Source organism: Schistocerca gregaria, unplaced genomic scaffold (genome assembly GCF_023897955.1).
Source record: "Schistocerca gregaria isolate iqSchGreg1 unplaced genomic scaffold, iqSchGreg1.2 ptg000414l, whole genome shotgun sequence".
NCBI classification, from domain to species: Eukaryota; Metazoa; Arthropoda; class Insecta; order Orthoptera; family Acrididae; genus Schistocerca; species Schistocerca gregaria.
In genome coordinates, this window is record NW_026061847.1 from 1775058 (window position 1) to 1801122 (window position 26065).

The 26065-nt window shown below is 43.0% G+C and overlaps 1 protein-coding gene across 1 annotated transcript in view; it reads right to left on the reverse strand.

Annotated features, from left to right (window-relative positions):
* LOC126311353 (kanadaptin-like) overlaps window positions 1-26065 on the reverse strand; it is a 233239-nt gene that overhangs the window by 142010 nt on the left and 65164 nt on the right. The window contains 1 exon segment of the mRNA XM_049992217.1: window positions 5944-6121. Coding sequence (XP_049848174.1) covers window positions 5944-6121 — 178 coding nt within the window.

Consider the following 26065-nt stretch of genomic DNA (forward strand, 5'->3'; position numbering starts at 1 on the left):
CTGAGCCCATCTGAGAAAACCATCTGTCACTACAACTGTGGTGACAGGCCGGTACACGAACCCATACTTCCTGCTTATAATGAGCAGACACAGTAACTATCATGCAACCTGAGCACTTTTTCATAAGTTTGTATGGGTTTTTTTCAGAGGTGAAACTGTTAATGGCACTCTGGCACACTCAGTAACAGACTCTGCATCATGGTTCATGAACTGCAAGAAAGACTGAAATAGGAGAAAAAGAAAAGGGGATGGAGGGGGGGGGGGGGGGGGGGCGGATGGCAAGGCTCCTGACATCAAAAGGTGGCAATTATGAAAATAAATATGGTTTCATCCTTCTCCATCTACATCTACATCCATACTCTTAAAACCATGGTAAGGTGCACGACAGAGGATATATCCCACTGTACCAGTTATTAGGTCTTCTTCCCGTTCCATTCACATACGGAGAGGAGAAAGAATGATTGTTTGAATGCCTCTGTATGTGCAGTAATTATTCTAATCCTATCCTCACAATCCCTATGTGAGTGATGTGTAAGGGATTGTAGTATTCCTTAGCAGTGCATAAATGTATTAATGTCATTGCCTCTCCACATTTCTAATATACTGTTGTTGTTGTTGTTGTTGTTGTCTTTGTTGAGGTCTTCTTCAGAAGACTGGTTTGATACAAAAAATATGCTAGTCTATCCAGTGCATAACTACGGCTACCTACATCCATCTGAACCCTCTTACTGTATTCAAGCCCTGGTCTCCCTCTACAACCCCATGCCTCCACACTTCCTTTGTTCCCAAATTATTGTTGCCTCAGAATGTGCCCTATCAACTGATCCCTTCTTTTAGTCAAGCTGTCCTAAAAATTTCTTTTTTCCCCAATTTGATTCTGTACCTCTCTGTCAGTTACTCAATTTATCCATTTAATATTCAACTCTCTTCTATAGCAACACATTTCGAAAGCATCTATTCTCTCCTTGTTGAAATACTTATCATCCTCATTTCGCTTCTGTAAAAGGCTATGCCTCATACAAACACCATATGAAAAGACTTCCTACATTTAATAAATTTATATTTGACACTAAGAGGTTAAAATGTCAGTAAAACCAGCAAATTAGCTCAATGTTTTTCACCAGATGATCAACAGTTCATGTCGTGACCTCCACACTCTCCCAATCTCACTCCATGTGGTACTTTTGTCTGGTATTACATGAAAGATTAAGTGTTTATGCCAAAAGAAAAAAAATGGGTTTTTCTATGTGTGCAAAGCTGTGTGATGAGACGTCAAATAATAAAGCTGCAGCAAATCTGTAAAATAGTTTCAATCATTTCTACCACCCTTAAGCTGTCGGCACACGGACCGTACATCCGAACATTGAGCGTTGAGCATACCGAGTTTCTGAAGTCATAGTGTGGAATAGCACGTTCGGGAGTCTTTCCGAACTTGCAGAGCAATATCTGGCATGCCAGATATTCTGGGCGTGCGTCTGAGCGTTGACCAATGAGATGGCACAACGCCACCTACGTCAAACGCACGCCGTCTCCCTTCAGTACAGAGTTGTGAGGCGCCATATTGACATTCATTTCAATCCTACATGTATATATGCCGTTTCTGAGCCCCAGAAAATTGAAAATCACTGGAAAACCTGTTGTTAACTGTGTGATTAGTTCTGATAAAATAGTGAGAAACATCATATTCATCGCATAAGAATTATTGTAACTTGCGTATTATGAGAGTAGGCAGTGACACACTGAAGCTCCACCCAAAACGCACTGTTCTTGGTACAATTTGTTATGATTAAATTTCAATTAGTAACATATCTACGATTAAGGTTTTCAATAAGGGGTAACATAATATGGTTAGATACATGCAATCTGTTGTTGGCTTAGCATAATGAGTAGTGTCACTGTCCTATATTGAGATGTTTGTTGGGGCAGTGGTTCACGTCTAGACACTCTGAAGCATCCCCAACTCTCTTGTGGTTCCCTTTTAAGGTACTCCACGTCGACGTCTGCCCGTAGATACGTATCGTCAGTAGGTTTTCCGGCTTTACTTCCCAACGTGACAGCAACAACTCTCCGATGAGGTGCGGGCCTTGTGTTTTGCTATTACTCCAAGACTTGTAAATATCGCTTTTATTTAGTAATTTGCCCAGCCAAAACTCTCCCCTTTTATGATTAAGACAGCCTGTGCCATCTTTCGGAGGGAGTGGGGACGTCAAACAGTCACATAAGTTCATATTAAGCAGTCCGTAAAATACGTAAACATTCACTTCAGTTTGCGTGTTAGTTAATGCCTACGCTTTCCACTAGATGGTGCTGACTTACTGCTGAATAGCTTTGGTTCTGTAAAACCTTCACTGATTAGTACTAGGTAAATGAAATAAGTCCAAGACTCTCGTATTTCACCTTCACTCTATATCCAAGGATTAGGATGGTGATGGATGATGGTCTATTTAAAAGGTTCCTAGCCTGGAGGAATCTAAATAGTCCGCAAATGCTGATATGCACACGCTGTACGCCCAGATTCGCAACTAACAGCACACGACACTTTCAAAAGTCCACACATTAATATCTGAATACCGGTACCCTGTAATAGACCAAGATGCAACATCTGTCCCATACATTCTCCCACCACCACCTACTCCAGTCCAGTCACTTGCATCATCTATCCCACCAAAGGCAGGGCTACTTGTGAAATCAGTTACGGTATCTAGAAGTTAAGCTGAAACCACTGTGCCACATTCTAAGTGGACACGGCAACCGACACGCTGTCTGTCCACATAAATGGCTAGCAACAAACTGTGACCGAGAAACAACAGGACCATCCTGTTGCTGGGTACACTACCCTACATGATATTCTTCATTTCAATTACTGCTTCACAGCCCGTGCCATCTGGAACCTTCCCACAAACGGGGAACTCTTCCTGCAATATATCATATGTTCCCTTAACCCTCCCAGCCTCAACCTTCGATAGTCGTCGTCCTTACCCGTCGAGTCCCTTCCCTGTTCCCATTTCAGCACTACACAGTCCTCTGTTCCATCCTTTTCCGCTACCCATCTCTCTCTTCGTGACTGCACCTAGCTGTCCTGCCCTCTCTGCAGCATGCTCCCACAGCAGCACTTCAGTGTCCCCCAGCCCTACCCAGCTATCCCTCCCCTTCCCCACCCCGCCTCCTCATTACCCCCTTGCCTCTCTTGACATGCACTGCTGCTCATAGTCCGGCTTCAAATCGCAGAGACTTTGGTCGTGTGTGTGTGTGTGTGTGTGTGTGTGTGTGTGTGTGTGTGTGTGTGTGTGTGTGTGTATTTTTCAGCAAAGGCCCGATTCTTTTAATTCATACAAGTTCCATTTCCTTAAGATCATATCTTTCAGAAAATTTTTCAGTTTTCAAATGCAGTTCAGTATCAATAAAGTATCGTGCAAGTGCATATTTTCCTTGGAAAGGTTTCACAGCTCAAAACCTGATTACTGAATCTGTCTTACTATTCCATAAATTTCTGAAACCTACAAATGTCTCCCGGTCTTCCACATACACAACATTCTTTCACAATTTTAAAAACAAGTGTTAATAACAGTTTGATTTTGTTCAGTACCTATTGTACCATGTGGCTTTCCCCTTCTTTCATTTCCCCCAGTAATTCTTTTCCTTCTTGTCCAGTCCAATCATAGTTAAATTTGCATCTCCTTACACACACACACACACACACACACACACACACACACACACACGTGATCACTGTGCTGCAAATAGTAGCTCACCTTCTCACTCATTATTATTCATACTCCTGTACTGACCTGACCAGAAGTACTGTTCTTCCTGCCACTTCACTTCACTTCTTACCAGTATATCTAAATTCAACATGTCCCTCTCATTTTGCATTCTCTAACTTACCTACCCAAGTAAGAGATCTGACATTCTACACTCTAACCCACAGAGTGCCAGTTTTGTTTCTCGTGATGACAACATCCTCTCGACTAGTCCCTGCCTGGAGATCAGAATATTTTATCCATGAGGGTGCCATTATCACTGAGCTATACAGTAGAGCTGCACACACTCAGAAAATATAATAGCTATTCGTATCTCCAGTGTAGAGAGGACACATTGACTAATGTTACAAGGCCAGATCAATGACCCATCCAAACTGTTGCCCCTTGATAGCAAAGTGTGGCAATTTCTGTAGGGTAGGCTGAGAATTATGAATTTTGAAAAAAGAAAACAGGATCTTAAAACAAAATCTTGTAAAATAGAAATACTGCAGAAGTTACTTCTGTAGGGTAGGCTGAGAATTATGAATTTCGAAAAAAGAAAACAGGATCTTAAAACAAAATCTTGTAAAATAGAAATACTGCAGAAGTGACTTAGTTACATATTTCTGCTAAGATTGAAACTACTAAAGAAATAGTTATAAATAAAGGCATAAAAATATTAAGCACTTCACATTAATAAAAATATAACACACAGTAACTCACCGTTACACTCTTTTATAAATTAGTTCTACCCTCTTATCTTTTTCTGGGCATACACATTGGAAACACAAGACAAGAACTTTTATTTATTTAAATAGGGTAGGTGCTGTTATAGACTCCAGTGATTCTTTCAGCAGCTGTTGAGTCTTCACCTCTATCGACAAGGTGGTGATGGATTACTGTTCTACCTTTCCACACATATTGCTGCTGAAGGCAGCAGCAATATGGCAGAATTTGAAGCGATTTTGACAATATGGTATATCCACAGTGCAAGAATAAAATCTATGATAATATATTCTCCGTGACTACAGTATATTATTTCAGGTTCAATCCAACTTAAAGTGGTAAAAATTCACTTACATTCCCTTTTGTTCATGGAGATAAGAATTAGTTTGCATCATAAATGGTAAAAATCACCTTTGGAAATCGCTCATGAACTGAATTATACCAGCTTGTGACAGGCCAAAGTTATGAACATGATCCTATGTAGTATTATTTTTCAGGTGCTTCCATTATATTATAAGCATCTGTATTTATATGTTCTGATGAATACAACATATGGGTACCACTTTTAATTTTGTCATGTACTATGAGAGGAAATTACATTTGATATAACATTGCACAAGGACAACTGAGTGTTACCAGTTGTGTGTGTAACATGAGATGACAAGCTTCTAAGCGAGCCCCCATAAAACTGATATAGAAAGACAAAGTTGCGACTTGGTGGCAGCAAGGTAAACATGGTGGTGCTGTGTCATATATACTAGGATAAGAAATTACATATGACGGCAAAATTAAAAGTCTGGCAGATTAAAACTGCGTGCCCGACCGAGACTTGAACTCGGGACCTTGGTCTTTCGCAGGCAAGTGCTCTACCAAAACACGACTCACGCCCGGTCTCACAGCTTTACTTCTGCCAGTATCTCGTCTCCTACCTTCCAAACTTTACAGAAAGTTACGCAAAAGGCAAAGGTCACGAGTTCGAGTCTCGGTCAGGCACAAAGTTTTAATCTGCCAGGAAGTTTCATATCAGCGCACACTCCACTGCAGAGTGAAAATCTCATTCTGGAAAATTAAAAGCGGTTAATAGTGTAGTTTGACATTTGCAAGTAAAAGTTAAACCTTTCTGTGTGTTTTCTCCTGCCTGCTTGATAAGGAGGTTTTTCATATATCTGTTTACTTTTATAGTCAAAACAATTGATTATTTCTGTTGTTATAAAAAATTTATGTAGTTTTTTATACCAATTCATCTATTTTAGATTTCTGAAGATAGAAACAATTCCAAAACGCGTTGTGTGTACTCTGAGATCAATAAAGTCATTCTTCACCTGCTGCATGACACTGATGCGACCCAATCAGCCAGCTTAATTACAGATCTATGCATATTTACAAGAGTGGTCACTAACCTGCTATGTTACTTTATGTCACATGTTTATTAATTATGTAAATATAAACAGAACATAAGAACTTCATTGTTACTTACTCCACTGTGCACAGGAACTGTCCAAACCCTTTCTCTTCCACATTGTACTCCAAGTCATATCCTTCTCTTTCAAACCATCCACGTAAGGTCTTCTTAGGATCATCAATATACAGATCTTCATTTGGTGCAGCAGCATAAGGGTTTTGAGAAAGATCTGTTTCTTCATCTGCATCCTCACCTACAAAAATTAAAAACAAACAAATTCATCCACAGTGCACTGTTCAACCCACAAAGACAGAGTGGCAAGAAGAGAACACTTGAAGACTTAATTTTAAAACTTTCTGGTAAAGACAATGTAGTCACACACGTGTGTTTCATTAGCTCTGACAAAATACATTTATCCAAAAGCTTAGCAAGCTTTCCACTCTTCTTCACTTTTATCCACTCTAGACCTCACCTATATGGTAAATGGTTTACCTTTATTTCTTCAAATGAAGGTAGGTGAAATGTGAAATTTTATCTCAATTCTGAAACAATATTGCATCCATTGGTAAGAAAGCCACTTAACTGGGTAAGGTGTTCCTTGTGTTTCCAAAACTGGAATAACTATTCAGCCACGGCCTTAATGTTGCAGGCACTCCAACAATAATTAGCAGGGAATGAAAAAACTCACTCATGAAGCATTTGATGAATTCCTTTTCTATCACTTTCAGCAGTAATGTATCATCATACAATGAAGTGCCAAAGAAATTGGAACACCTGCCTAACATTGTGTAGGGTGTCTGCGAGCAAGCAGAATTATCACAACATGACGTGACATGGACTCGTCCAATGTGTGAAGTAGTGCAGGAGGGAACTGACACCATGAATCCTGCAGGGCTGTCCATAGATCTGTAAGAGTACAAGGGGGTGGAGATTTCTTCTGAACAGCACATTACAAGGCATTCCAGATATACTCAATAAGGTTCATGTCTGGGGAGTTAGGTGGCCAGCAGAAGTATTTAAACTCAGAAAATTGTTCCTGGAGCCACTCTGTAGCAATTCTGGACATGGAGGGTGTCACATTGTCCTGCTGGAATTATCCAAGTCTGTCAGACTGCACAATGGGTATGAATGGATGTAGGTGATCAGAGTGGATGCTTACGTACATGCCACCGAGTTATATCTAGATGTATCAGAGGTCCCATGTCACTCCAACTGCACATTCCCACACTATTACAAGGCCTCCACCAGCATCAACCGTCTCCTGCTGACTTGCATGGTTCATTGCTTCATGAGATTGTATCCATACCCGTACACGTCCATCCGCTCAATACATTTGAAACAAGACTCGTCCAACCGGGAAACATGCTTCCAGTCATCAACTGTCCAAAGTCAGTGTTAACGGGCCCAGGTGAGCCATAAAGCTTCGTGTCGTACAGTCATCGAGGGTAAATGAGTGGACCTTCAGCTCCGAAAGCCTATACTGATGATGTTTCATTGAATGGTTCGCACACTGACACTTGCTGATGGCCCAGCACTGAACTTGCAACCATTTGTGGAAGGGCTGCACTTCTGTCACACTGAACGATTCTCTTCAGTCGACAATGGTCCCATTCTTGCATGATCTTTTTCCGGCCACAGCAATGTCAGAGATTTGATGTTTCACTGGATTCCACATATTTACAGTACACTCATGAAATGATCGTACGAGGAAAATCCCCACTTCACTGCTACCTCAGAGATGCTGCGTCCCATTGCTTCTGTGCCATCTATAAAAGCATGTTCAAACTCACTTAAAATATTGGTAACCTGTCATTGTAGCAGCAGCAAACGATCTAACAACTGCGCCAGACACTTGTATTATATAAGCACTGCCGACAACAGTGCCATCTTCTGCCTGTTTACACATCTGTGTATTTGAATACGCATACCTATACCAGTTTCTTTGGTGCTTCAGTGTATAATGCCTCGCTGAGTATGTTTTCAACATTAACACTTTTCAAATGAGTTCAAGGAACCAGAACAACATCACTGTTGAGTAGCACAAACACAAAACAGGGAAAGTTAATAGTTTAAATTAATATACATAGTGTTGTTAACATAAAAGGAAAGTTATCACATATAATATTGGTCTCTAATGTTAATAAGCTGCAAGAGAAGCTAAGCTTTCGCATATAATGTTGATCTTTTATTCGCATGTTACACTTAGAATATATCACACGAATGTGCCAGAAAAATGTCTGATCTTAAGGGTTAGAAATTCTTCTAAATGGCTCGTCATCAAAGAGTCGATTTTTAAATGAGAGTCAAACGCTCTGTGATTTAATAAATTCGTGGTACATTCTCGCACATAATTCAACTAACGTAAAAGGATATTTACTTTGAAAGTAACTCTTTTCAAACAACCATTCGCAATATTTTCCCGCGACCTGTTAGAAATAGGTTCGTTTCAGCAGTTGCCAGAGATCACAGGCGACACCGCGCTTGCCCAGCTATCATGACGTAGGAAGCCCGTATGTCACAAAACAAACAAGACATCAGAGGATACTCCAAGAGCATCGGAATTTCGTGAACCATACTAAAATGTGCACATTTAAAGTGCACATCTGTATGTCCAGATTCCCAATGAAGTAGACGTCGACCTGATATTAAGCTTTTCAGTGTGGTTTCCGGGATTTAAATTTTCTGTGAGCACCCGTACTGTATTGTAACATGTTTGTTTCTTTATTATGGCAAAATGCCATATGTGCTAGAAGATGAAAACGTGCACTTGAAATACAGCGAAAAGTTGAAAATAGCCAGTACCGTGGAATTAAACATTTCGTTTGAAATACATTGACTGCCTCTGCGGAAAAAGTTTATAAAAGTCAAATTTCTTTAGCAAACAGACAAAAATAACTTCATTGTTCCGCAAGGCGATTAACGCTTGGCTGTCAGAGAAGTGGAAATAAAATCAAATCTGAAACTAATGACATATTTTAGCCTTCCGTAATTATGTGAATGCATTTTCATTCACTTGATAGCACCTGTACACAGATATCCGTTTTGTTTTCATTTGACGTGAGAGTAAACGAGGGGTAAACACGGGTCACCTAGAAACTATCCACTATAACTCAGACTGCTCTGCGCATCTGCCCCGGATCTACGATATTTGCGAACCGAGTCAATACTGAAAAAAATCGAATTTTCTAAAATATGTTCATCTTGTAACGCATATCTTTCTGCAAAATCTGAAACATAACACATATGTGTTCGAGGACATGTTAAGACATGTTATTTGGTCTTAAGTGTGCCAAAGTGCAGTGCCACGCCTCTTTATAAAGCATTACAAGCAAAAAACTTTATGTTAGGAAATAGTTTCACATTTGATTCATACGAACCAGCTTCTCAAGCATGAAATCGAAAAGTAGTATTACGAAATTTTTATATAAATTTGGCATCGTCTTATTCTTCCATAATTTGTGTGACGTCCCCGTTTCATCTCCTTCCTCCTTCTAACAAACAATCTTGTCATCACCAATTCTGTAGCTATTCCTGCCATTGTCAAAATCTGTTCGCCCATTAACTTCACTAACCCTGACACAATCATAGGTTTAGTTACCCCGCGATTATTTTCCGATTAGGCGCTATTACGTGTTCGTACAACACGTTTTCCGCTTTACTTCCAAATAGAACTGAAGCGGCTGCTAGCCGGGGGCTATACAACTGGTCCTTTCTAGTATAGCGATCTGGCCACAAATTTTCTGTCAAAATTTTATTTTCTTGGATACACCGAGAAGTACGTCATCTTTCTCACCTGTTATTCCTGTCAGTCGTTTATTTCCATTCTGGTAGTCTGGACCTATAGATTTTGCTAGTAATTATAACAACGCTGATCATTCGCAAACCCAATAAATCACATAATCAGACAGCGATTGGCATTCATCCGTTCGGCTTGACTCCGCTCAGCTCGTATAGCCGCGTCCCCTTTTGTCTGAGGAAAGTTTATTTCCAGATGCGACGAGGATTCTCCTGACAGATACATCACGCATTCAAAAATCAACTTATGATTCATTCAGAAATCAACTTAAGATGTGTTCAAAAACTAACAGGGAAGCGTTTCAAAATTATTTGAATAATCGATGGACACACGTGCGCTGGATGCTAGTCGCTTTGTCAAAGAAGTTCTTTTCATCAAGAATATGAATTTGGCGCCCCCTTTTCCCGGTAGCATCTAGCTGCTTGCTGCGACTGCTTGCACAGCCAACGGCCACATTCCTATAGAAATCTCAAACGTGACTCAACTGCGCATGCGCACGAGCCCGCTCGATACTCTCAAACGCATCTAAAGTAAACAGTTGGGACTTCCTAAAGCCTTTGACATATTTTGCTGTTGGCAGACACACTCATGAGCACTGTGTGTCGTTGTTGTATATGGGTCATTTCCTTTGCAATTTAAGTTATTTTCGTTTATTTCTCTGGTTTGTTTTTTATTGTTGAAGTATTATTCTGCAGTAGTATACTTTGATCGAGCATCGGTTCTTACCAGTGAAAATTACAAAAATTTAACTGAAAACTAAAACAATGAAAAATTCCCGGAATTCCAAAAAAATCCCGGGTTTTTCCCGGTTTTCTCCCGGATGAAAAAATTCCCGGGTTTTTCCCGGATCTCGCGGTTGTCCCGGGTCGTATACACCCTCTGTAAGACATTTCCAGGGACAGATGTGGACTCTGACCACAATCTATTGGTTATGAACTGTAGATTAAAACTGAAGAAACTGCAAAAAGGCGGGAATTTAAAGAGATGGGACCTGGATAAACTGACTAAACCAGATGTTGTACAGAGTTTAGGGAGAGCATAAGGGAACAATTGACAGGAATGGAGGAAAGAAATACAGTAGCAGAAGAATGGGTAGCCCTGAGGGATGAAGAAGTGAAGGCAGCAGAGGATCAAGTAGGTAAAAAGACGAGGGCTAGTAGAAATCCTTGGGCAACAGCAGAAATATTGTATTTCACTGATGAAAGGAGAAAATGTAAAAATGCAATAAATGAAGAAGGCAAAAAGAAATACAAACATCTCAAAAATGAGGTCGTCAGGAAGTGCAAAATGGCTAAGCAGGGATGGCTACATGACAAATGTAAGGATATAGAGTCTTATCTCACGAGGGGTAAGATAGATACTGCCTACAGTAAAATTAAAGAGACCTTTGGAGAAAAGAGAACCACTTGCATGAATATCAAGAGCTCAGATAGAAACCCAGTTCTAAGCAAAGAGGGGAAAGCAGAAATGTGGAAGGAGTATATAGAGGGTCTATACAAGGGTGACGTTCTTGAGGACAATATTATAGAAATGGAAGCGAATGCAGATGAAGATGAAATAGGAGATATCATACTGCGTGAAGAGTTTGACAGAGCACAGAGACCTAAGTCGAAACAAGGTCCCGGGAATAGACAACATCCCATTAGAACTACTGATAGCCTTGGGAGAGCCAGGTCTAACAAAACGTTAGTGAGCAAGATGTACGAGACAGGCGAAATACCCTCAGAATTCAAGAAGAATATAATAATTACAATCCCAAAGAAAGCAGGTGTTGACAGATGTGAAAATTACTGAACTATCAGTTTAAAAGCACGGCTGCAAAATACTAACGCGAATTCTTTACAGACGAATGGAAAAACTGGTAGAAGTTGACCTCGGGGAAGATCAGTTTGGATTCCATAGAAATGTTGGAACACGTGAGGCAATACTGACCCTACAACTTACATTAGAAAATAGATTACGGAAAGGCAAACCTACATTTCTAGCATTGGTAGACTTAGAGAAAGCTTTTGACAACGTTGACTGGAATAATTTCTTTTAAATTTTGAAGGTAAATACGGGGAGTGAAAGACTAGTTACAATTTGTACACAAACCAGATGGCAGTTATAAAAGTCGAGGGGCATGGAAGGGGAGCAGTGGTTGGGAAGGGAGTGAGATAGGGTTGTAGCCTCTCCTTGGTGGTATTCAACCTGTATATTGAGCAGGCAGTAAAGGAAACAAAAGAAAAATTTGGAATAGGAATTAAAATTCATGAAGAAGAAATAAAAACTTTGAGTTTCGCCGATGACATTGTAATTCTGTCAGAGACAGCACAGGATCTGGAAGAGCAGTTGAACAGATTGGACAGTGTCTTGAAAGGAGGATATAAGATGAACATAGACAAAAGCAAAACGAGGATAATGGAATGTAGTCGAATTAAATCAGGTGATGCTGTGGGAATTTGAATAGGAAATGAGGTGCTTATAGTAGTAAATGTGTTTTGTTATTTGGGAAGCAAAATAACTAATGATGGAAGAAGTAGAGAGGATACAAAATGTAGATTGGCAATGGCAAGAAAAGCGTTTCTGAAGAAGAGAAATTTGTTAACATCGAGTATAGATTTAAGTGTCAGGAAGACGTTACTGAAAGTATTTCTATGGGGTGTAGCCATGTATGGAAGTGAAACATGGACGAAAAATAGTTTGGGCAAGAAGAGAATAGAAGCTTTCGAAATGTGGTGGTACAGAAGAATGCTGAAGATTAAATAAGTAGATCACATAACTAATGAGGAGGTATTGAACAGAATTGGGGAGAAGAGGATTTTGTGGCACAACTTGACAAGAAGAAGGGATCGGTTGGTAGGACATGTTCTGAGGCATCAAGGGATCACCAATTTAGTATTGGAGGGCAGCGTGGAGGGTAAAAATCGTAGAGGGAGACCAAGAGATGAATACACTAAGCAGATTCAGAAGGATGTAGGTTGCAGTGGGTACTGGGAGATGAAGAAGCTTGCACAGGATAGAGTAGCATGGAGAGCTGCATCAAACCAGTCTCAGGACTGAAGACAACAACAACAACAACAACAACAACAACAATATTGAAAAGTGTATAATTGTCAAATGTAACGACAGAATACTCCCATTTAATGTGGTATCACAAATCGATACCACCCTTCCAGCATCTTCATGTTCGCAATGCAACTGAAAGTTTCCATCATACGCCGATAGTGGTCGTGCAGAATGCAACAGACCCAATAGTGCACGCGTAACGAGCCACGCCTGCAGTAGCTCCGGCATTCGAGTATCCTCTGCGACCGCAATACAAGAGGGCCGGCGGAAGCCGCTCGGCCCACTCGCCCTCGGAGCCACTCAGCGGTGCCAAGTTATGCAGATACCACCTAGTTGCAGCTCTGACCCCATCGCTCGTGCTTTTGTACAGAGCGCCCCGTCCTTGTCGACATTGAGAGCCACACTATTTCTTGTGCATTATTTGTAATGAGTCTTCATATGCTTGGAGAAATACAAGTTATGCAAATCTCCTGTTTACTTTGTTAACTTCTTTACTAATAATTTCTGCTCCCGTCCAGCTTTCCTACGATGACAGCTGCCACACCACTCTGCAGCCCAGCTCTCCTTATGACTGGGTACAAAATTGTACACAACATACCTGATGACGAGTACACATACCTGTGTGTGGCTTCTTCGAGTTTACTTCATCCTGTTCTATCATCCTTTTGGTAGCTGTTTTTCCTTTTCAGTTGCTCGTCTTTCGTGTCCCCAGCCTCTGGCTTACTTTTGCTCTTTACGTTCTAGGTTCTGCAGCTGCTGCTTTTGCAGCCCTTTCTGTTCTCTTTGGGCTATTTTTGCTTTTCAGTGTCTCGTGTTTGTGCACTGTTTAATCTGATACGGATACTAAACTGCAATCGTGTGCTGCAGTAGTTGACTTAAGTCAGTTTATTCAGCTACAGAGTGAACAAACGGCGCAACTGCTCGCACTGACGAATCACTTCGTCACAGTGCAGACGACTCGAAACAACACGCCGGATCCGACGAAAGCACTATCACGCAGGACCCTATGACAGTGCCACCGCCTGCTTACGTGCCACCATTTCTCGAGTTTGACGAGGTGAACGAATACCGGATAGAGCACTTTGCACTGTCCAATGTACACATCGCAGCACGACACATACCAGATACTGATAAACTTTCTCATACCTCGGCCACACACGAGTGACTATTTGTCGGCTGTGTGCGATGCTGTTTCTCACGTCGTGCTCCTAGTTGGTAGAACTGAGGACCTATTGCGTGGGCTTACAATGTATTATGAGAACAGGTCACGTGTTGCAGCTGCCCATTACAAATTGTCTAGGTTGCATAAGCAACGAGGATAGATATACCGTCAGTGGATGGCCTTGACTACAGAGTGTAATTTCGAGTGGAACTGTGCCAAGTCCTACAATGATATAATGAGTTGTGATACCATCACGGGCAAGTAGCTGATTTTCAAATTCAGAAACAGATTCTTCAATACCTATACCTTTCCTTGCCACTGGTCCCGCATATTCTAGACTATCTACGTACCTACGAACGCGCGACAGACAGCTTCGAGGTAGTACCCGTCACCTCACTGGCAGCTGACACGTGCGGGCCTGGCCGGCCACAGCCACGGCACTCGTGAAAACACACGTCGCATCTGGCACGAGGTGTGAAGTGTCCTCACTCTAATGTGGTGCGTGTTCACCAATCTCGCCCTCGTGTGAAGTGACTTCCTTTTCTTTATGGCAAACTGGGACATGTATAGTCAGTGCGCTTACAGTTTTATAAGGCACACTCTTTTGCTAATCCTTCACATAAACCTAAGTTACAGTGTGTAGCGTGTTTCTGAAGCTCCGCAGTGTCGTTAGTGCAAAACGACAGTGTAATAGCTATTCGGGAAAAGCCTCTAACTCACCTGCAGTGCTACCTGAGGACAACAAACTTTTTGTCTATCTTACTATTGCCGGACGATCGAGCCATTTGCAACTTGACACTGAAACTTCAGTGACGTAGCTCGACCGCAGCTGGTTGGCAAACTTACGACGTGCACACCGTGCCACATGCTGACGCCACGTAATGGCCGAGACATTCCCGTCTTAGGCACTCGTAGCCTTCCTGCGACTTTCTGAAATTTGACGAAGACGGGAACATTTAAAGTGATTTCCTCCAGAGACAGAGCTAATATTTATGGTCTGGACTATTTTTATTTGTTTTGGTTAAGCATTCAGACAATGTACTTTCTGTTTCTTCCTTTGATCCTCAGATATGTGTACAATTTCAGGCTTTCTCTCTGAGAGTTTAAGCAAAACCGAAACTTTTAATGCCCCTGTCACAATGAAGGGCAATGCACAGCCTCATTTTGTTAGAGCTCGTCTTGCCCCTTAGGCTCTTTGAGAACAGGTGGCTCAGAGACTTAACTGCTTTTGCAAGACAGAAGGGTCACAGCAACCATTGCAGTCAATCAGTGGGCAGCCCCTCCTGTTATTTTAAATAAGCTGTCTGGCAGACTCTAATTGTGTGCTGATTTTAAGAAAATTTTGAATTCTCAAACAGTGATTGAAGTTATCCCTTGCCGCACCCAGAACAACTGACGGATAAATTATGTAATGGACGTCACTTTTCCAAAATTGATTTGTGTGATGCTTACTCGGATCAGCAGTCGAACCACGTCTTTGTCATTAATACTCATCCGGGTCTCTTGAAATTTTTGAAACTGCTTCTGCACCCATCATTTTTCAGCACTTTTTGGAGCAACTGATGACAGAAGTTTCATTTTGTTAAAATTACTTAGATGACATTATTGCCTCATGTCACACTCCTGAAGAACACATTAGCAATCTTCGCACTCTGCTTCAAGTGTTGTCTGCAGCTGGTCCCAAATGTAACAGACACATATGTGTTTTTTTAGCCTTAACTTGAGTAATTAGGACATGTAATTAACAGCCAGAGTGCTCACCCACTGCAACCACATTTGCTCACTACCATACCGACCATCACCATGCAATATGTGGGAATTGCAGTCTGTGATAGGGAAGCTTACCTATTACATTCGATTTATTCCTAATGCCGCTCAAGTCACAGTTCCCTTGCACCACATGAACAGGAAAAACATTCCTTTTGTTTGGACACAAGAGAGCCAGTCTGCTTTTCAGAAGTCGAAGGACGGTTTGCTTAGTGATCGATGCTTTGCTCACTGTGATCCAGCTGAACTTCTGGTCTTTGCTGCAGATGCTTCCTCTTATCTCTTATAACATCAGTGCAGTTTGTCACTTAAATTTGATGTTGTTGACAGGCCGATTGCCTCTGCTTCTAAGTTGTCGTACAAAGCTCAATGTAATTAATCGCAAACTGAAAAAGAGGCTCTCACAATTGTCTATGGTGTCACAAAGTTTCACCAGTATCTTTTTGGCAGAAAAGTTTACTTGGTGATTGACCATAAACCTCTACAATCTTTGTTTAGCGTTTCTCAGTTAGTCCCAACTCACACAGCAAAGAAACTGCTATGGTACGCCCCTCTTTTGTTCAGTTAAAATATGAGATTGTGTGTCGGCCCACTTCTAAGAATGCCAATGCTCTTTCTTACTTCCCTGACGTCCAAGAACCACGTTCGAGGCTTCTGCTTCTTGCTGCTACACCAATGCACAAGACACAGACGTTCTGCATAGCTTTCTTCTTAATCACTGTGAAATTGCCCAGGCCACAGCGGCAGATCCTGATTTGCAGATTCTGTTGCACTTCACCCACACTGGTTGGCTGTGTTCAGCGAGACAGACTCGTAGCTCCGTGGTTTGCCAATATTTTGCTTGCCGGCATGCCCTTTCAGTTCTCCAGGGTGTCATTTTCTTTGAACCAATAATGAGCAGCCGCATCTTTGGTACACCAGGTTCTCCAGCCTGATGTGCTTCACTTGCTACTACAATGTCGGTAGGGTGTCGTTCACACCAAGCAACTGGCATGACATAACTGCACTTGGCACTGTGTGGATGTGAAAACTGAACAGGTGATTTCTCAGTGACAAGCCTGTGATGAACATCAGTGAGCCCCGTCTCAGCAGTTCTTTGCATGGCCCAAACCTCAACCAGCTTGACAATGATTGCACTTGCATTTCACAGGTACTTACTGGAATACATGTCGGCTCATCCTAATTGACGCTTTCAGCAAATTTCCCTTTGTGGTTCCTATGCACTGTATTATGACTCATTCCACAATCCAGGCTTTGTCATCGATGTTTTGCCTCAAGGGTTTGCCTGAAGTGGTTATGACTGACAAAGGACCTCAATTTGTCACTGCTGAGCCTAAACAGTTTTACATTATATATGAAGATAGTAACTATTCTCAAAAGAACAGATACCATTGATGACTGTACAGCTTCTCTAGAGTAAATGATAATTAATCGAAACCCTCAGCTGTCGACAGGTGTTGTCGATATACCTCGATGGGGACAGCTGAAAATGTATGCTCCGACCGGGACTCGAACCCGGGATCTCCTGCTTACAGGGCAGACACACTATCCATCTGAGCCACTGAGAACACAGGTGAATAGCGCGACTGCAGGGACTTATCCATTGCAGGCTCCTCGTGAGACCCACATTCCCAACTGACCACAATCTACATACGTAAGTGTACCTAATGGATATTTGCCCATTCAGTCATTACTTGCACACACTAAGGTGACAATTCCTGTAAGAGTTCGTAATGAGTGGATGGGCAAATATCTATTAGGTACATTACGTATGTAGATTGTGGACAGTTGGGAATGTGGGTCTCATGAGGAGCGTGCAATAGATAGGTCCCTGCAGTTGCACTATTCAGCTGTGTCCTCCGTGACTCGATAGAGCGTCTGCCCTGTAAGCAGGAGATACTGGGTTCGAGTCCCGGTCGGGAACCACATTTTCAGCTGTCCCCACAAGGTATATCAATCGTTCCACCCACAATCTAACAGCGAAGCTGAACTTTAAGCAACAGACGGACAAACTCGATGCCTCCCACACTTGAGATCAAGCTCTGTTGCTCTTCTCGTCTTCCAATGACTCCCAGCCACGTAACGGACCACTGGCTACGGTGGTGTTACACAGAGGGTGCCACCGTACCTCGCTTCAGTTGCTGCACCTGCCTCACCAGGCGGCACTCGCTCCACCCAGAGGGGAAAGAATCACACTAAAAATTTGGTCTTTTACTGATTGTACGGTGGAGAGAGGCACTGAAAGCACGGCAGCATTCCACATTTTCTTACGACATTCTACGTTTCTATGGTAGGGACTGAGAGGATTGCCGAGACACGATCAAAATAGAATTTGCCCGTGTGAATTATGTGATGCTGCTGCAGATGCTGTCTGTGCCTTCAGATTCTGTGCCTAGCTGGCCACAGCAGTCATCACTGCCTGTTCCTCCTGTGGGCTCCGTGCCAGCAGCGGAGCCAATGGAGTATGAAGACCCTGTGCAGTCATCGAGATGCCTCCGTCTTCCTTTGCTGCTCCACCTCTGGATGTTGGGTGCGTGCCTCTGCCCAGTTTATCGGCTGGTGTTCCTAGGCAGGTTCAGGCTCGGTATCGCCTCAGTTTCAGTTCCTGTCTCCTCATTGCCACCTGCATCCAACCCTCCCATCTCCATCACTGTTCATTCATCTACACCGCACAACCACAGTGAGGAGGTAAGAGGTTTGTGGGGGAAGGGATGTGGGAAGGAGGGATGTGGGGGGTGGGGGGAGAAGGATATGGAGAGTGAGGGATGTGGGGGGGGAGGGATGTGGAGGGGGGATATGTGCAGGGAGGATGTGGAGAGGAGGAATGTGGTATCATGTTTCAACACCACCCTACCCGCATCTTAAATTGGCAATGGAATTGCAAGTTTCCAATAGATGCTGAAACTGGTCATGGAGGATCCATTGGACCCAATGTTGCACACCCACTGGACACATCTCCACTGGCTCTGGTTACGAGTGGCCTCTGCCACCAAAATACAGGATGGCCGGCAGCTGCTCTACAGCCCACTTGCACTCGGAGCCGCTTCGCTATGTGAAGTTGCGCTAACACCACCTAGCGGTGGCTTAACACCATTCGTGCTTTACTATAGGGTCTCATTCTTGTTGGAAATGAGAGTTGAACTCTATTTCTTGCTGCATTATTTGTAATGGGCCTTGACACACTTGGAAAATGTAAGTTAAGTAAATCTTATGTTTAAAGTGTCAAGTTGTTGGCTAATAGTTTCTGGTTCTGTCGAGCTTTCCTTTCCTTACAGTTGTGTACGAAGTAGCACACAACATTTAAAATGGTAATGTACTGAATACGGAAAAGCACAGTCATTAATTTAGCACTTGTTAAGTGGGCTGCATATTAGACAAGAAAAAGAGTCAAAAAGTTATTTCAGCTTGCTTGAGAGACTCAGACTAGTCATATGAATGTAGAAACTTGAGCAATGTCTAATTATGAAAGAAAAATAATGCACTGAAGATATACGATTCACCAGAGTAGCATTATTCTACTAATTTTGTGGAACAGTGTTGCCTGCGAATCAGCTGTCATATAACAAATAATATGAAAACTCTAACCAGAAATCATATATATGCAAAAGTAATTGAACAGCAGCAGTAATGTAATGAATGATGCACCACAAAAATAAATTAACAAACAGGCTCATTTCTGTCAGCGTTGCACTCAGAGGTCTCTCTCCGTGTCCTGCAGACAGGACTACTGGCATATTTTGCACACTTTTACTCAGTTCTCCACTGTGGCATAATCTTTTGAGGCGATACAGCTGAAGTCAAAAAAATGGTAATTCCACAGAGAATGCCGTAAGAATATTGTGTAAAGTTGATAACAGACCATCTTGCAGAAGCCTCTTTCGGGACCTAGGAATACTTACAAATATATGCCAATACATAAACACCTTATTGGAATTTCTGATTAATGACAAAACTAAACTGAGGATGAACTATGCAATTCACAACAACAACACTAGGTGTAAACATAATTTTGACACAGACTATGCATTTGCAATGGAATTTTATACTCTTGGCACAAAGGTTGCCAGTGGACTTGATGCAAGAAACTGAAAATCCCTACATATTCACAAATAACGTAAAAGCCTCTCCTACAATTTATCAGAATATCCGGATTTGGGGATGTAAATGCTGCATAACTCTAGTATTTATATTAAGTTGCTAGGCAGTTAAAATCCTACTTCATAATGATAGCATTTGTGTCATACAGATCACAAATTTGCCAGTATATCTACTTCACTCAGTCACACATCTTTCTTGTATATTCCATCGTGAAGGAGAGCTTTCAGGGACATGGAATGTGCCAAGCTATACTTTTATGTGGTGTGTTGAAACCAAAGACGGTGTCAAGACACCACTTCTAATGAGCAAGCTTTAGGCAGTAAGCTGTGCTTGCTCATCTATACTACTACATACATACAAGTCTTAGTTTAAAGTTAACAAAAACCTCGAAACGTTTTTGACCAATTTACTTCAGATTTTTACATTTTACTCTAATGAACACATTACTCTAGTAAAAGTTCAGGCAGACAGGGGCTACACATTTTTTTTTTAAATCTATATGGCATATAAATATGAATGTAACATATTAAGGTGCAGTGATGGAAACAACTAAATGAAAACAATCAATTCATTCGGTTGTTGGAAAACAATTGACTCATTCGGTTGTAGTTTTATGTATCAGTTGAACTATTCACTCATTCTTTTGAGTGAAACTAGTCTGTGAGAGCAACTGAATGAAAACAATCGATCCAGTTGGCTGGACTACTCATCCACTGTTTTGAGTGAAACCAGTCTGTCTAAGTAATTGAATGAAAATAATTGAATGAAAACAATCATTCAGTTGATCAGACTATTTATTCATTCTTTTCAATGAAACCAGTATGAAATGATAACAATTGTGACAGTTGGTTATAGTTTTAACAGTCAGTTGGATTATTATTCTGTCTGCCTGTGTCCTATGTGCAGATGGATGTGTGTGTGTGTGTGTGTGTGTGTGTGTGTGTGTGTGTGTGTGTGTGTGTGCGCGGACGCGCGCATGTGCGCGTGCGCGTATATACCTGTGCCTTTTTTCCCCTGAGGTAAGTGATTCCACTCCTGGGATTGGAATGACTCCTTACCCTCTCCCTTAAAACCCACATCCTTTTGTCTTTCCCTCTCCTTCCCTCTTTCCTGAAGAAGCAACCATGGGTTGCGAAGGCTTGAATTTTGTGTGTGTGTTTGTGTTTGTTAGTGCCTCTATCAACATACCAACACTTTCATTTGGTAAGTTACATCATCTTTGTTTCTAGATATATGATTCATATATTGTTGTGGATTACACTTACCCAAGTGCCATTCTTGCATAACTAATTGACATATCGCTGGGGTAGGCCTGCCATCACTTAAATTGTCGAACCCAGACTAAATCTTCAAAAGCCTTATACATCTGGATCAAATCAGATTATTCTCGTGGACACAGTGCATAGGCGAGAAACTGGTCGACAGCCATGATGTTCTGTGACCATTGTTTAAAAATGTGTATTCCAACCTTATATTAAAAACTGTTGTAAAAGTTATCAGGAAGGCTAAGTGTATTTATATTTTTACATCACGCACACCCGTCTGTTCATCATTTTGCCTGCAGCGAGAATCCTGCCTCAGGATGTTCGAAGCAGACAAGAAGAATTTGGACGAAAAGTGGAGGTAGGTTGGTTTGATTTTTAAAGGTACCAAACTGCGTGGTCATCAGTCCCTTGTTCCACTGAACCAAGTCCGTGGGATAAAACGGAAAACAAACAGTACACACAACAGGAATTCTAGATGGATGAATAAAAAAACCAAACACGATGCTGAACACACTGGGGTCAACAGAAGACAAGAAAAGCACAGACACGCAAGAAACAGGCAGAAGAGCTTAAAACAGGAGAGCAGATGTCCTGGACTGGCCAATCACGAGGACAAAAAAGGATGAGCCAGCCACTCTGCAACACATTAAAATCTCTAACCTAAAACTAATAGGGTAGAGAACACTGGGAGGCAAGAGACAGGAACCAAAACTTAAACCGAAGAATAAAAACCGGCATCCACGCACAAAACATAAAACCAAGTTAGCCATGGCAGCATCGACTCCTAAAATCGAAGGAAGTGCGACAGGAAGATTAAAATTCTGCCACAGAATGGCTACATGTGGTCAGTCCAACAAAATGTGGACCACTGTCAGACGGGAACCACAGCGACAACATGGTGGGGCCTCACGCCAGAAAAGATAACCACGCATCAGCCAAGTGTGGCCAATGTGAAGGTGGCAGAGGACCACAGAGTCCCTGCGAGAAGCCTGCAAAGAAGACTTCCACTCTTGTGTGCTCTCCTCGATGGCGCAGAGTTTACTGGACATAACTACGTTGCGCCATTCAGCATCCCAAATCCCGAAAACTTTGCCATGTAAAATCGATCGGATGTCAGGTTTGAGTATACCGATTTCCAGAAGTGGCTTACGAGTGGCCTGTTTTGCCAACCTGCCAACAAGCTCATTTCCTGGAATTCCGACATGCCCCGGGGTCCATACAAAGACCACCGAATGACCAGACCATTCGAGGGCACAAACTGACTCCTGGATAGTTGCTACCAGAGGATGGGGTGGGTAGTACTGATCGATGACCTGTAAACCACTCAACGAATCACTACAGACCAGGTAGGACACACCAGGAGAGGGCACAAGAGATGGCCACCAGCTCAGCAGTGATGACACTGCAGCCATCCGGCAAGGAGCGCTGTTTGATATGTGCTGAGTGAGCACAGGCAAAGCCAGTGTGACCATCAACCAGCAAGCCGTCAGGAGGGACGGAGTCCTTATGGAAACGCGATAGGTTCAGCCGTAGTTCCAGCCAAGCCCAATTGTTTATGGACCTGCACGAGATGCTGTAAAGGAAAGGACTCGAGTTCAGACAATAGGGAGATCCTTGACTGAGGTTGCCATTCCGGGAGAGGAACCACCGCGTTCGGGAATAAAAGATGGTAATTCGGATGCTGAGGTGAACTATAGACGTGCGCTGCATAGTTGGCGGCGCCTGACATGTGATGCAGGGACTTTAGCCTCCACTAGTAGACTGGCCTCTGGATTTGTTCGAAAAGTGCCTGTCGCTACATGAACCCAGCAGTGGTTCAAAGGATCGAGCAACTTCAATGCCAAGGGCGCTGACGAACCGTACACTACACTCCCATAGTCAAGTCATGGCTGAACTAGGGCTTTGTAGAGCCACAGGAACGTAGAGCAATCTGATGCCAAGTGGTGTTTCTCAGGCAGCGGAGGGCATTAAGATGCCACCAGCACTTTCTCTTAAGCTGATGAATGTGGGGGAGCCACGTTAGCTGGAAGTCAAAAAGTGTCCCAAAAAGTGATACGTTTTGACTACCTGTAGTGGATGTCCATCAAGAAAAAGTGCAGGATAAGGATGGACTGTCCTTCACTGTCAGAAGTGCAAAACACAGGTCTTGTCAGCAGAGAAGTGAAACCCATGGGCGAGAGCCAACGACTGCGCAGTCCGAATGGCTCCCTGTAGGCGGCGTTCAGCAACACCAATGGTTGAGGAACTGAAGCAAAGGCAGAAATCGTCAGCATATAAGGGGGGGGGGGGGGGGGGGGGACTGATGGCCCTACAGCTGCTGCAAGGCCATTGATAGTGACTAAAAACAGTGGAACACTCAATACAGAGCCCTCTTGGATATAACAGGAGCTAAACTAGTTTGAACACGGAAGGTAGGGTGGGAGAGAAAGTTCCGTATAAAATTCGGGAGCGAGCGACAGAGGGCCCACTCAAAGTGTGGCAAGGGTGTGGTGCCACCAGATCAAGTCGTAGGCCCTCCGTGAATCGAAAAAGACAGATACCAGATCTTGGTGCCTGAAAAAAGCTACTTGGATGGTAGACTCAAGACACACCAAATTATCTGTATTGAGTGGCCTTGGAGGAAACCACCCTGGGATGTAGCCAGAAGGCCCCGAGACTCCAGGAGCCAACACAACCTCTGGCTCACCGTTCGTTCGAGTAATTTGCAGAGAATGTTGGTGAGGCTACTGGGGCGGTAGCTGTGCAACGCTGCAGGCTTCTTCCCAGGTTTCAACACTGGGACGATGATGCTGTCTTGCCACTGGAACGGAAACACTCCCTCGCCCCAGATGGGATTCAAGATAGACAGAATCTGATGCATGAGGCCACAGACAAGTTTGAGAAATTGGGAGTGAATTCGGTCAGGGACTGGAGCTGTGCCAGGGCAATGGGCAAGGGCACTGAGGAATTCCCAGTTAGTAAAAGGAGCACTGTATGGCTCAAGGCGGCACGGTGTAAAAGACAAATGCTGTCGTTCTGTTCGCTCTTTCAAGGAACGAAAAGCCGGTTGATAGTTTGTAGATGCAGAACTCCGAGCAAAATGCTCAACGATTTCACCTGAGTCGGTGCACACTGCCCCATTTACTGAAATCCCAGGCAACAGCAGCAGGGTCGGGTAACCATAAAGGCGGCAAATCTGTGTCCACACCTGGGAGGCAGCGGTACGAGGACCAATTGAGGATACGTATCTTTCCCAGCAGTCTTGCTTCCGTCTTTGTATCTGGTGGTGGGCAGGGGCACGGAGCCACATAAAAAGAATGAGAGTCTCCAACAATGGATGCCACTTATGCTCTTTGATGGGCTCAGTGATGTCCGGTGACCACCAAAGCACAGTTTTACGCCAAGGGCACCCGGAAGAATGAGGAACCGAGCGTTCTGCAGCTGATACGATTGACGCAGTGACCCACTCGACCACCATATTAATTGCGCCATGTGCGAGAGTGTCAACAGCTAATGCGAAAGCCAGCCAATTGGCCCTATTAAGGGGCCACTGCAGCGGACATCCAGAAGTGTGACACTGGGGTAGTGACAGGAAGATTGGGAAGAGGTCACTACCACACAAGGAGTCATGAACCCTCCAGTGGACAGATGGTGAAAGTTCTGGGCTGCAAAGCGATAGGTCAATGGCTGAATAAGAGCCATCAACCACACTGAAGTGTGTGGGTCTCGTGTATTTAAGAGGCAGTGGTCGAGCTGAGAGAGAAGATTCTCGACACCTCTACCCTCGCCAGTAAACATGGTGCCAAATCACAAGGCGTTATGGGCACTGAAGTCCCCCAAAAGTAGGAATGATGGAGGGAGTTGGGAGATCATAGCAGCCAATTCGTTAAGAGGTAGGTCACCATCCCGAGGAAGGTAAACACTGCAGGTCATCCTTATCCTCACAGCAACAGCCTCTATAGCTGTATGAAGAGACAATGATTCAGAATATACAGAGGTAAGGACATACACACATACGCCGCCTGACACTCTGTTACAGTCAGATCAGTTTTTATAAAATCCCCGACAGCCATGATGGGAAGGGGTCCGCATTGCTGGGAACCAGGTTTCTCGGAAGGCAATACAGAGCGCAGGTGTTGAGCTTAGAATCTGTCTTAGTTCAGCCAAGTGGTGGAAAAAACCACCGCAATTCCACTGGAGGCTGATGTCATTATTAGGCTGGAAAGGCATGAAGCACTCAAGGAGGCAGGTTACACCTCAGGGTCACCTGCTGCCACTAATTGAGTACGTGTGAGAGTGACTTCCATGGTGTCTGAGGGTCCGGCAAGATCTAGGTCCTCAGTGGATGCTGGAATCTCAACCTCATCCTCAGCCTCAGCAGATAAAAATTCGCTTGATGCCTTGCTAAGAGAGAGTCTCCATTCCTTCCAAGCTAATTATGTAAGTGTAGACCAGATATTGCTCAAATTCAAAGATAGAGTTTCGACAGCAATAGACAGATTCATACGGCATAAGTTAATAAGAGATGGGACTGATCCACCATGGTACGCAAAACACGCCAGAACACTGTTGCAGAAGGAATGAAAAAATCATGCCAAATTCAGAAAAACGCAAAATCCCCAAGACTGGCTAAATTTCATGGAAACTAGAAATTTAGAGCGGACATCACTGTGAGATGCTTTTAATACTCTCCACAATGAAATAATGTCTCAAAATATGGTAGAAAACCCAAAGAGATTCTGGTCGTATGTAAAGTACACCAGTGGCAAAAAACAGTCAATACCCTTACTGCACGGTAGTGATGGAAATGTTACCAATGATGGTGCCACTAAAGCGGAGTTAATAAACACAGTTTTCCATAATTCCTTTATGAAAGAAAACAAAGTAAATATTCCAGAATTTGAAACTAGAACAGCAGTTAGCATGAGTGACATAAAAGTAGATATCTTAAGTGTTGCGAAACAACTCAAATCACTTAAGAAAGGCAAGCCTTCTGGTCCAGATGGTATACCAATCAGGTTCCTCTCAGAGTATGCAGACACAATAGTGCCTTTCTTAGCAATCATATACAACTGCTCACTT